Below are 13652 nucleotides of genomic sequence, written 5' to 3' on the forward strand. Positions count from 1 at the left end.
AAAATATGAGTCCAGATGAATTATAAACACCAATTGACAAAGTATGCTATCAGTTCTATTGAAATCTATGTTCAAAGGATTGCTCTCAAGTTTCTGACATATAGCATCAATAGAGAGCTGAAAAGGTTTTGAAAAAAAAAATATAAACAAAACTATTATACACTTTCAACATTAAAAAAACTTTCAAACTTTGAACACAGCTAAATTGGTTTTATGGTTATCAAAAAAAAAAAAAAAGTGTTTATAACTGACATTACCAAAGGACAAATATAGAATTTATTAGTATTATAATTCAAAGAATAAATCTTTGAATTTGCAGATGCCATAATCCTGTTATTGTGCTTAAAGAATTCTAGAAAATCGATGACAAGTCAAAATTTAAGTAAAAGATCTCAAGAATCTGGAAAAAAGAATATATGTGTTGACAGTTATTAAGTAATAAATAGTAGACAGAGGTAAATGATGATGATAATGGTAATGAGGTGAATAAAAGAAAAGAGCTTAGAGGTGGGTGATGAATGAATATCTCTGAATTGCTTCTTAGTAATCTTGAAATTGGAGTGGTATCTATTATCACCTATTTTAGTTAGCTAGTATTTAGAATGAAGAATTTTATCTGTCAAGCAATAACTACATTGCTAAATGATCAGTTTGAAATCAGAACTTTTGAGAGAAAAGTAGCTCAATTCTTTATGCACCTCATTGATTGTCAGGTGAAACTGAGAACAGTAAGAAAGAAAATGGTTTTACCTGTGATGATTATATTCAAAGGAATGACCATTTACATTAAGCGTATGTATGTCCACTTCATTTCCCATTCCCATCAAATACCAAGTGACTTTGTCAGCAATACAAGCTTTCAAATTCAAGTTGCCATACATAAGGCCGTTTAGGGCATGCATTTTGTTGCTCTCCTGGAAATCTTCATCTTCTTGATCAACCTTATCAGTTAAAAAATTCTGAATGTTTTCTTCAAGGTACCAGCTTAAATTCTCATCCATAACTTTCATCAACAAATGCTGGGTGTTTTCAGGATTGTATGTTTTATCTGCATAGTAAGGTAAAAATAAAGCTGTGGTTAAGGTGTTACTGTTTTAAAGAGTAATTGAAGAGCATAATTGTTAAGAACTTAGGGAATTAGCATGTTTTTTTGTTTTTTTTTAAATCCAATGTGAGTTTGGTATAAATAATCAGAAGCTACTGGCTACTGCTGGCAAAGTTATTTGATGGAAGTTGTAAGTCAAAAGCAATTAAGAGAAGTAGATAATTGTAAGAAAAAGAGAGGTGGGGTGGGTGTAATCATAAGTATACTCCGTATGAACAATGGCTATAGCAGATTTGGATAAATATAGAATTTATTAGTATTATAATTCAAAGACTAAATCTTTGAATTCGCAGATGCCATAATCCTGTTAATTTTCTTGAGGCATTGTTAACTACAGTCATGTATTATAATTTCAAAACAGATTTTGTTTGACAAGACCCAATGGGGCCAAGGACTGTATCATGCTTCATTGTTTACTTTAGCAGACATGAGATTTCAATTGCCTCAAATAACAAGAATAGAGAAAAGGTGTATAGAGGTAATAAATAATAGACAGAGTGAAATGATGATGATAGTGATAAGGTGAATAAAGGAAAAGAGCTAGCTTAGAGGTGGGTGATGAATGGATACAGTAAATAGAATATAAGTCAAATGAGTGGATACAGTAAATAAGTCAAATGCACTGATTTACATTTTGAAAATATTGACTTTATACAGTGTACATTAGATAAGTTAGCATAGCAGAGATTATCCTTCTTCAAGAAATATTTATGGCAGAATTTTAATTCAGTATTGTAAGCTAAAGAAACACCAATTATATCAGTCATAGTTCTGCTACTCACAGTAGTGAACTATGTATATTCATGGTGCCTTGTAACTAGGTGGACTAGGCTATTTTTGAGTTATGTGCTTTGCCCATGGACATGGTGCAGCACTGATGGTAGGCTAAAAATTGTGGTATGTTTAAATCAGGCATGGGCAAGAAGTAGGCAGCATGTGACAGCTCATCATTAGGTGGGTATGCCATTCAGAAAGTTCTGTGGGCTGCAGTTTGCATAATGGTGTTAGCTTAGTGGTAGAGTTAGTGTGTTTGTCAGTAGCCAGAGTAATGATGCTAAAATCCAGAGTTGAGTTGAAAGAAGAAAATAGTAACTTTCAGGAATATGTAGATGAACATAAGCAATAGTGGTTAAAGTAGAGATAAGATATAAAATATAGAAGAGGTTAGGAAATGTCTCAAGAGAATTGCTAATTTCTTCTTTGAGTCATAAAGATTTCTTGATTTCTAGTACCATTAGGAGGTCAGGTCGAATGTGAGAGCATATGCCATTGAAGTGTGTTCCTGCACTCACCATTTGTCAGTATATTCCCAAGCCCTCCCAGGTGACCTGTTGAGAAGAGTTCCAATTAGTCTCCATCTCCATGAGATACTTCCTCATCTGCTGTGACTATGTGCATATGGTCGACCAACACAAGCCATCAATCCAACTAAGTCCTCAGTGAAAAGGATACAATATGCAGGGTTTAACTTGAAAAATGAAGCAACATAGCCACACAGTTTGAGTTAGCACTCCCAAATCATACAAGTAACAGGATGCATCCCAGTTTCTGTGTAGAGTCGTTAGTTGCATAAAAAATCTGACCAATGGCAACCCATAATCCTGTGAAGTGTCCTGACATCAAACGAGTTCATGTGGTTCCTAAGGGCCCTGGACAGTGTCCAAGTCTCACAACTATAGAGCAGGAAAGGGAGGATCAGAGACCACAACTGCAATGATTATAGGGCCGTTACACTGCTCTCAGTGCCTGGTAAAGTCTTTGCCAAGGTCATCCTGAACAGATTGTCAAACCATCTGCTTGTGTCTCCGTGGCCAGAGCTGTCACAGTTCATGTCACAGAAGTCAAACTATTAACAGGATGCTGGCTTTTTGTGTAACATAAAGGGATGAAAGATAATTTGCTGTTCTCTGATTAATCACAGTTAGCTTTTCCTGTGATGAGTATTGAACTTGGCAATGCAAATGAAATATTTACCAGTTTTTAATATGCTTTTACTAGAAACAACAGTAAATTATACCACCTGTAGTATCTTCTAAGAAGACACCTGAGCCAAGTGTCTTCACCATAGATACAACACACCACAATGACAGGATACAAACTAAAATCTTCTTAGATTTGTTGTCAACTGGACATCAACTCAGTTAATTATTTTCTTTAACCAAAAAGAATTATAAACAACTGTAAACAGGATACTTTGCACAACTGCCTTACTTGGGATAGTATTAAATGCTGTACACCCTATTGATGATATCAGTATTGGTAATAATGGAATCATTGGATGTACAACCATTAGTGGTGGTGATGATGGTGGAGGTGGTAGAGGTAGTGGTAGTGGAGTTAGTAGCAGTGTGGCCAGCAATGGGTGGAGCATGTAGGGAGTGGGAATTAATGGTGATAAAACCATTGCCTGGGTGGCTAGTGGAGGTGGTAAAGATGATGAATCTAGTGATAATGAAATCATTGATGGTGATAGAAACATGAGTGGGTGGAGCCATTTATTATAGAACTATTAATGGTAGTTTCTACTTGATAATACAACAAAGTATTATGATTGTTGTAGTTTTTGTTAATCCTAAAAGTGGACCTGACTGAACACATTTATAGTCAAAGGCATTCCAACCATGACTCTCTTAACTTCTTTTTTTTCTTGGTGTAGCATCTCATTGCTCAAGATATGGTATAGCAATGGTGATATGATATCATGTAGTGACATTCCTCTTTCTTTCACCAAGTTAATATCCTAATGACTCAGCCAATTAGAATCTCATTAAAAATAATTTTACCAATTAAACAAATGTTTGTTAATAAGTGATAAAAGATGCTGAGATCTTTAAAAATATGTTTTCCATTCTAATCAAACAAAACATACATCATGTTCTTTACCTTTTTTACAGAGAATCAACATTCCCATCAGGCCAGCATTCATATCCATAACTGGTTCAATGTGAGAGTGATACATCCAAGGGAGACAATCAGCATCATCTTCAGTTGGGCCATCAAAGGGTTCAATTATCCAAGTATAATTGAAGGCAGTTTTAGGTTGAACCTTATCATCAGCTTTTTTAGCTGATTTTGTACCATCTCTGTATAATGCTCCTGAAAAAAAAAAAAAACTGATAAAAACATAAAAAAACAATAAAAGTTATTCAAAAAGATGCATGTAGCAACTGGCATGCAATCAACTCAAGTTTTAGTTGTTTATCCTCATTTATCATTGGTTTATTGAACCAATGAAAGAGCAGTACTGCTCAGCCATCCATTGGTTACATTAAGGAACTCAACTCAGAACTCTCTCACTTTCTTCAACAGTTCTCAACCAGAATAATTACCCAAAGGATCTGTAGTGGCGCGTGTGGCCGCCATTGGCCGCCATCTTGGGAAGTGCCATTGCGCATGTGCAAGGGACTTGCCGTCAGCGGAAGTACCCGAGCACGCATGCGCAATGCAACAGGTGGAGAGAGAGCAATAGCGTTCGATCTCTTTTCTCTCAAGCAGCTGTCGTGACAACACGTATCTCTCAACTCGACTCCGACATGTGGTCGAAGCTTCCTTGGTATTCTAGCGGCATGCCTGTTCACCCAGGAACGAAAAGGCTCTACACCAACCTAGAATAAATTGTTGATCTGCTGTTACCGTTATCCCTCGTGTTGTTGTATTTCTGGATTTAATGATTAATATAAGAACTGGGGAGAGATGGCCGAGCCGTCATATCTCATCCAATTCTTATAGATCTATTATTGTCTACTCTTGTTTAGCTAATCTAAGATGTGAAATATGAAAAAGACAATGGTTTGTTTTATTTTGATTCTGATAGATTTCTTCACCAAATGTTATCTCAAACCTTGATTCTTATGAATGTTGTAAATGAAAATTGCTATTTTCCTTTATGTGAATTACTGTCTCATTCAAACTTGTGCTTTTATGAATTTTTGAAAATAAACAGAAACTGTTTAACTACATTAAATTATCAAACTGTAGAGGTCTACGCTTTGGTAGCAAGCAGGAATTAAAGAGCTTACATTATTTATTGTGTTATCTCTCACATGTATTTTCTCATTGTCATCCAGGTATCATCTGTTTTGAGCTGTCCTTATATCATCATCATCATCAGCTTCATTTAATGTCCATGTTCTATGCTGGCATAGGTTGGATGGTTTGACAAGATCCAATGGGCCCAAGGACTGTATCATGCTTCTTTGTTTACTTTAGCATGGTTTCTATGGCTGGAAGCTCTTCCTAATGCCAAACACTTCACAGCATGTACTGGGTGCTTTTTGCATGTCACCAACACTAGTGAGGTTGCCATGCAGCTTACAAAACAATAGTTTAAGAGATGATGCCACAGCAGAACAGGTTTCTTGATGTAGAGGAGCTACATGGCTACTCGTGTTTAAAGAAGAGAGGGTGGGAGTAATTAGGTGGAGATGGAAAGGGATAAAAATAGGGGTGATGAGATATGAGGGTAGACCTTCAAGGTATGAGGTGGGTAAATTTGTGTGGAGTAGAGGGAACAGGAGCATGTGTCGGTTGGTGGGGGCTACAAGAGAGTGTGGGTGAGTGCAGGGGGGAGAGGAGGGGTGACCCCCACCCCACCCCATAATGAGCAAAGGGGAAGGGAGTTGTAAGAGATGATTGATAGTATGGAGCAGTGGAATAATAATAATGATACAGTAAACAGAAAAAGGACAATAAAGAGATGACATGATGTTGGGTAGGTTGCAGGTGAGGATGAGAGATGTACAGAGTGTATATACATATACATCCACGCTATGCTACCAGAACTTGATTTCATTGAGGTGAACAGGTCTTCTTCAGAAATGCGTATTGCCACTCATTCTGGTCTTTTGTCATCTCTTCTGTGAAGTTCAAGATTCTGAGATTAGCTTTTACCATTCTGTTCCATGTATTCTTGGGCTTTCCTTTTCCACAGGCTCCATCCATGTTAAGTGATCGGCTTTATACAGCTGTTCTCATCCATGTGAACTAAATGTCCATACCAGTGCAGTCTTCTTTCTTGCACTCTACATCTGATACCTCTTAAGCCTAGATTTTGTCTCAATACATTTATACTATGTCATTCATGTACATTTACATTACATGTTCAATGAAGTATGCTCACTTTATTTCTTTCCAATCTACTCAAGTCCTCTGCATTCAAGACCCATATCTCACTACCACACAGCATTGCAGTTCTAGTATAAACATCATCACAATTTGCCTTTCACTCTAAGTGAAAAGACTTTTGTTGCCAGCAGTAATAATAGCTCCCTGAACTTTCTCCAACCCTTTCTTACTCTGGCTACTATACTTTCAGAGTAACCACCTTTCTTGTTAATAACACCTACTAGGTAACAAAAATGATTAGCTAATTCTAGTGTACCATCTAGGCATTTCAAAGAAATTATTTCTGGTGTGCTCATAGTATGTTACAGTGCATCTATCATAAAGGAACCAATGTTCTTTGATAGTCTGCTTGTGATTTCACTACACGTCTTGTGTGTCCATAACTTACACTGAGTATAATATATGGGGTGTATCCATAGCTTACACTGGATACAGCATATGTACTCCTTTTTTGCATATCAAACAAAGCCCTCTCTCTCTGAAGTTACTAGGGTCCTGTCTTCTTTTCTACTAATTATAACTTTTGTCTTTACTAAGTCTACTTTGAGGCCTCTCAATTCTAAGTTTAGCTTCACTCTGCACCTTTATACTAATTTTTTCGTGCCCACTCACATTGCACATCTAGCAGAGCATGCTCACTTCATTTCTTTCCAGCCTTCTCAAGTCCTCTGCATTTAAGGTCCATGTCTCACTACCATGCAGCATTACAATTGTAACATAAGCATCATACTATCTACTCTTTGGGAAAAAATCTTTGTTGTTAGGAGTGGTAATAGCTTCCTGAGGTTTCTCCAACAAGTCGTCACTCTAGCCATTATACTTTCAGAGCAACCACCTCTCTTGCTAATTACATTTCCTGGGTAACAAAAGCTATCAACTACCAGAGAGCCATCTGGGCATTTGAGAAAAGCTATTTTCAGTGTGCACATAGTATGAACTGCTCCAGTACTACATATGAAGCTTACATTTTTGGATAATCTATCATCATCATCATCATCATCATCGTTTAACGTCCGCTTTCCATGCTAGCATGGGTTGGACGATTTGACTGAGGACTGGTGAAACCGGATGGCAACACCAGGCTCCAGTCTGATTTGGCAGAGTTTCTACAGCTGGATGCCCTTCCTAACGCCAACCACTCAGAGAGTGTAGTGGGTGCTTTTACGTGTCACCCGCACGAAAACGGCCACGCTCGAAATGGTGTCTTTTATGTGCCACCCGCACAAGCCAGTCCAGGGGCACTGGCAACGATCTCGCTCGAAAATCCTACAGGAGCCAGTCAGGCGGTACTGGCAACGGCCACGCTCAAAATGGTGCATCTCATGTGCCACCCGCACAAGAACCAGTCCAGGGGCACTGGCAACGATCTTACTTGGCTTGCCGGGTCTTCTCACGCACAGCCCATTTCCAAAGGTCTCGGTCCGTAGTCATCGCCTCGGTGAGGCCCAATGTACGAAGGTCTTGCCTCACCACCTCAGCCCAGGTCTTCCTGGGCCTACCTCTTCCTGCTAATGATTTTACTACATGTCTTGTGTGTCCATAGCTTACATTGGGTACAGCATGTGGAATTTATATGTACTCCTTTTATGTATATCAAACAAGGTCTTTTACTCAAAGCTACTAAGATCCTGTCTTCTTTCCTACTTACTGAAACCTTTGTCTTTACTAAGTCTACCTTGAGGCCTCTCATTTCTAGCTTTAGCTTCCATGCCTGCAATTTCCTCTCTATAGATTCAATAATGAGAACTAGATCATCAGCATGTAAGAGTTCCCATGGACATCCAGTTTTAAACTCCCCAGTGATGGCTGTAGGACTATCATGAACAGAAGAAGATTGAGGACTGAAACTTGTTGAACTCCAAGGATATCCAATCTTAAACTTCTCTGTGATAGTTTATAGGACTCTGATAGGTGCTACTTTAGCTTGTGGTTTACCATAGTATCCATAGTCTACTACATAGTCTGTGAAATAACCTGATCTGGGCTAGGAATGGGGTTAAGGTTTAGGGTTAAGATTAGATTACACACTAAAGTGTAAATGCCCAACTAGACAACATGCTAAAGTGGTACTCTCTGATGAATGGGGGTGAACTGAGGACTGAACTTTGATGAATGTATATCAGCCTGTTGGCAGTTCTTGATGAGAATTTATTAGCACTCTCAAGTTCATTTTTGTTAAATCTTTCTGCATTAGCAGCATACTGTAGCAGGTCTTGTTTGCTGTTTACCAAATATTCTGCCATGTTTCTTCTTTCACTGTTGATTCACTCCTGTACGCTAATCAACCATGTCCACCTTTACCCCTCTTCATGTAGAGCCTGTGTACGTTCGCCTTAGGGTGAAGAGCACCATACATTGTCATTGTCTTTCAGGTAGTGCGATTGAGCTGGTTAATCTCCGCTTGTGTCCATTTCAGGATGGGTGCATTATAGCAGACTACAGCAACCACTCAAATGTTAATGGCAGTCACAAGGTAGGCTGTGATGACCTTGTATTTCATTTCTTTATGCAAGATATTGTGCAGCTCCAGGATCCCAAGGTACTTGTACCCATCATCATCTGGGTCTTCCATTCTCTCTCCGTTTGGCAATTCTATGCCCCTACAATTTACTCTTTTCCCCCACTTCAAAGTAAGCACCGCACCCTTCAAGATACCGAACTGCACCACTCAGTAGGCAATTGTCTAATTGCAATGCAATTCTCTTTTGTGTTGACCTAAACCACTTGAGCCAATAGCCTTGAATTTTGTCTAGTCCTGCCGCTTTCCAGTTTGGCAGTTTTGATACCTGTGCAATGACATCTTTTGTTGTTATGCACACACGGTCCTGTTGTGGAGCCTCTGGGTGATGGAGTTCAGATCTCACTGAATGAATCCACTCAGCACCATAGTTGTTGGAAACTTCTTGCCCCCAGATGTTATTCCAAAATTGGCGGGTTTCTTCTCCTTCAGGAGGTGTATTATCTTCTGCATTTCCTCCTTAGCCCTTAAAAAACTGCCTCTGATTATTTGAGAATAACTGGTTTTGATGGAACTGCGATATGTGACCAGTGTAATTAATATTATTATTATTATTATCATTATTATTATTATTATTATTATCATTATTATTATTATTATTATTCCCACAACTAACCCCACAGAATTGACTCTGGGCATTAATGAGAACATTCTGAGTAGTCTTTTCTGAGTGAACTTTTGGGTTGAGGATCATTGACGATTTCCAAAAGTCTTGGCAGTGCTATGGGGGTGGTATTGCCTGTTCAAGACAAGCTCTTCAGACACGGAAGTGCCAACTGCATAGAAATAGAACCTAAACCTGATGCAAAAGCAACTACACAACATGATGACATCAGCAAGAACTAACCACCAACTTCCAGTAAAACAGGATCTCCTTAATAATTCCATCTTTTGGTGCCATTTTCTCTTTGAAAGAAATAGCTATAAAAGAACTCTCTCAGTCAGCAGTAGTAGTGTCTGCTTGACTACAGAATGGATACCAATGGATGACAGTGACAATGATGCAGCTAAACCAGCTAGCTGCTAGGATCACACAATGTCAGTTACTGTCATTCTTGAATGCAACATCCCACACAAACTTTGAACTATCTAACTTGGTGTAAACACTTTTTCTTTGTTGTTGGTAGTGACAAAGTTTGTTAATGTTAAAAATGAATATTTTTGTATTTAAAATCTCAAACAGAATTTATGGTCTTTCCATTGACATCAACTCAACTAAATCATTACACTGGTGGTACACGTATGAAAATATCTTACTATCACACTTCAATCTATAAATACCAAACTATGAACATTCACCTATGCATGTCAATTTATAAACATTAGACTACAAAGGTCAAAATAACAAGTTTCTTGTTCAAAAAGACTAATAAGAGTTTCAGAGTAACTCACCTTCATTGCCCTTTGTGTAGAAAAGACCATGTGGGTGAACGCTATAAGGTCGACTGGCATTGTTAAAGAAATGGACACGGAGTGTTTGTCCAACAGATCCACTTAAAATAGGTCCCAGAAGACCAAGTGATTCAGGTTTTGGTATTTCTTGAGTAAATGTGAAGTCTGTATATTGCTTATAGATGGCTTTCTTGTACTTACGTCCAATCCTGGTTGGAGATTTCTCCAAGAATGTTTTGTAGTCTCTGTTAAAATGAATAAATAAATATCAGAAACCCAAAACCAATGGAATATGTAGTAATTTCTTATGTGGATTTGATGCTAGAAATTTATTAAGAGGATTTTCAAAAATTGTAATCAGTATTGTTAGAAATTGATTTGAACAGCAACAGCCATACAGGGCTTGAGATGGCTCTCTAACCTTGCTGATGACAAGGTAACCTCTATAGTGCTGGTATTATGAAAAAATGCACCAAATATACTTTGTAAAGTGGTCAGTATTAGGAAGGACACCTAATACTGGAGAAAGACATGGTCTCAGATCTAATTAATCCTATCAAACAGTCCTGCTTATGCTAGCATGGAAAGCAAATGAAAACGATGACAATGATATCACAGATTTAATTACATTAAAATCTTGCAATTGTGGTAAGGGAAGTTATATAAAAACTTCTAAAGGAAAGTGACAAGAGAAGTCATGTTAATGCCATTCTTAAGAGCTTTGATAGAATTAGTGATGTAAAATAATTGACAACTAGATTAAAAATTAAGTTGAGGTGGCTACACCAGGTGGGCTGTAATAACTATTTTCATCCACATAGACTGTAAGAACCATTTACAGTTATATAGATGGTAATAACTATTTAAAGGTATATAGACTACAATAACCACTTACTAAATACACTGTAATAACAATTTCAGCTATATAATAATAATCATCATCACCATTTAATGCCCATGCTGGTGTAGGTTGGATAGTTTGACAGGATCCGGTGGATACAAGAGCTGCATGATGCGCTAGTGTTTGTTAGGTATGGTTATTATGGCTGGATACCCCACATAACATAAACAACTTTACAGGATGTACCAGGTATTGTCTTCATGCCATCACTATTTGGAACATTGCTATGCAGCTTGCAATACTATGAACCCTAAGTGAGGAAGGGGAAGTTCATGATAAGAGGATAAGGAGTAGAGAGGGGTAAGGTGTAAGAGAAAGGGCCAGAGCAGAATGGATTTCTTGTTGTGGGGGAGCAACATGATTATTCACATTTTAGAAGAGAGGTGGTGGTGGTGGTGGAGCTGGAAAGTGGTAATGAGGTGTAAGAATGAACCTTTAATGGGCAGGAATGGGTATCAGGAGTGAGTGTGTGGAGTAGAGGAATAATGTAGGGCAGCAGGAATAATCATTTACAACTACATTCACAGTAATACTCATCTTAATGACTTGTAGGGACACTGTATTTCTTTATGCAACAATAGTGTATTACAAAGTATATTAAACACTTTATAAGTCAATACTGTATTTTACTGAGTTAACAATGCCATTAAATCACTAGTTTAGGTTGTCTCTACAGATTTTCTATAGAAATTATAGCCAGCACTGACTATAATCAGTGCTGGCTATAACTTCTACAGAAAATCTGTTGAGATAACCTTAACAAGTAATAGTCATTTGTAGCTATATGGACTGCTGTATAGCTAGGTGGACCAATGAAAGTTAAGTGTCTCAGCTACATTCACAAAGATTATGGGTACTACTCCATCTAACTCTGATTTTCTGATATAAAGCATCAGTACCTGATGACAAAATATGAATTGTCAACTTCTCTACTCATTGTCCTACTACTCAATCCACATGGTGCTTCATAGTTTTACAAAAGAGAAGAGAAATAAAAGCAAAAGAAAATAGATCGAGGTTGTGAGGAACTTTTTTTCATCTACCATTTATGTTCATTACTTTGTGCCTCATAGAACCATAATGAATTATTGTTATTGTTGTTGTTTTACCTCCTGGTCAACCTTGACAGTGCAGATTTATGTACCAGCAACAAATGTCCCATTCTTCTCTTGGGATTTACATACCTAGAATTATATTATCCAATTTCTTCCTCTGTTTTCAAGATGGTAGGGTGTAATCTCAGGGATATTTGGTGAATATTTCATGCATTTTTAGCAACTATTTAGAGCAGGGATTCTCAACCGTTTTTTATCCATAGACTCCTCTGATTGCTATTTTATTCTGGTGGACCCCCATAGCTATTCGATGTTTAAAAACTAGTTTTATAGAAACTTCTTTCAAAATACCCTTTTTTTTTATCCCCACATTAACTTGTGTAGGTTGAAGTATATAACATGTTAGGAAAAGAAATCTAGCTATTTCTTGCAATAAATACCAATACATACATCTAAAGCAAAATTTTTTCTGGGGCTGTTAAAATAGTATTGTAGATCCTCAATTTACTATTTTGTTGCATGGACCCTTAGGGGTTATATGGACCCCAGTTGACAACCACTGATTTAGAGGCTCACTCAATAGCGTTTATTATTTACGTTATTTACAATTGACAGATATTTGTCCTCATTTTATTTGTTGTTAACACAACGTTTTGGCTGATATACTTTTGAGCCTTCATCAGGTGTCTTGGGAAAATTTCAAACCTGGGTTCTTATTCCTTAGGTATTTTTCAATGTTGTTATTATTATTATTATTATTCTGGTCACTGCCTGGAATCGAACTTAGAATCTTGGGGTTAGTAGCCCGCGCTCTTAACCACTACACCATATGCAGCTGCTAGGAGAAGGAGTGTCATTTGTTTATGTTATTATTATTTATATGCTGTTATTATTATTATTATTATCATTATTACATACTATTGTTTGGGTTTGGTCAGGTATATCAGATACCATACAGGTATATCAAATATGATACAACATAAATTCTGGAATTATTAAAGCTATCTCCACCTTGAGAGGATGTGTCATAATTACCAAATGGCAATTAAAACTGGTTCCATATGAGAAGGGGAGATAACCTCAAGAATCAAGAATTATCCAAAGTTGACATGGCATTAAGGAAAAAGACAGACATATTGTCTGGAGATAAGAGAATAGTTGTGGACATGTGTTTCAGCCTTGTGGACATATAGCAGAATAATTATCTTAACCTATCTCCAGCAGCCAAGGGACATCATCATCATCATCATCATCGTCGTCGTTTAACGTCTGCTTTCCATGCCAGCATGGGTTGGACGATTTGACTGAGGACTGTTGGACCAGGAGGCGACACCAGGCTCCAATCTGATTTGGCAGAGTTTCTACAGCTGGATGCCCTTCCTAACGCCAACCACTCCGAGAGTGTAGTGGGTGCTTTTACGTGCCACCGGCATGAAGGCCAGTCAGGCGGTACTGGCAACGGCCACACTCAAAATGGTGTATTTTATGTGCCACCTGCACAAGAGCCAGTGCAGGGGCACTGGCAACGATCTCGCTTGAAAATCCTTACACATGCCA

At 37.8% G+C, this 13652-nt stretch overlaps 1 protein-coding gene across 1 annotated transcript in view; it reads right to left on the bottom strand.

The window, feature by feature from the left end:
- LOC106870385 (hephaestin-like protein) overlaps positions 1-13652 on the bottom strand; it is a 65307-nt gene that overhangs the window by 42641 nt on the left and 9014 nt on the right. The window contains exons 2-4 of the mRNA XM_014916428.2: positions 10140-10384; positions 3989-4201; positions 751-1048 (exon numbers count right to left, since the gene is read on the bottom strand). Of these exons, the coding sequence (XP_014771914.1) occupies positions 751-1048; positions 3989-4201; positions 10140-10384 (756 nt within the window). The remainder of the gene's footprint in view (positions 1-750; positions 1049-3988; positions 4202-10139; positions 10385-13652) is intronic.

This window comes from Octopus bimaculoides, chromosome 2 (assembly GCF_001194135.2).
Source record: "Octopus bimaculoides isolate UCB-OBI-ISO-001 chromosome 2, ASM119413v2, whole genome shotgun sequence".
In the NCBI taxonomy this organism is placed as follows: domain Eukaryota; kingdom Metazoa; phylum Mollusca; class Cephalopoda; order Octopoda; family Octopodidae; genus Octopus; species Octopus bimaculoides.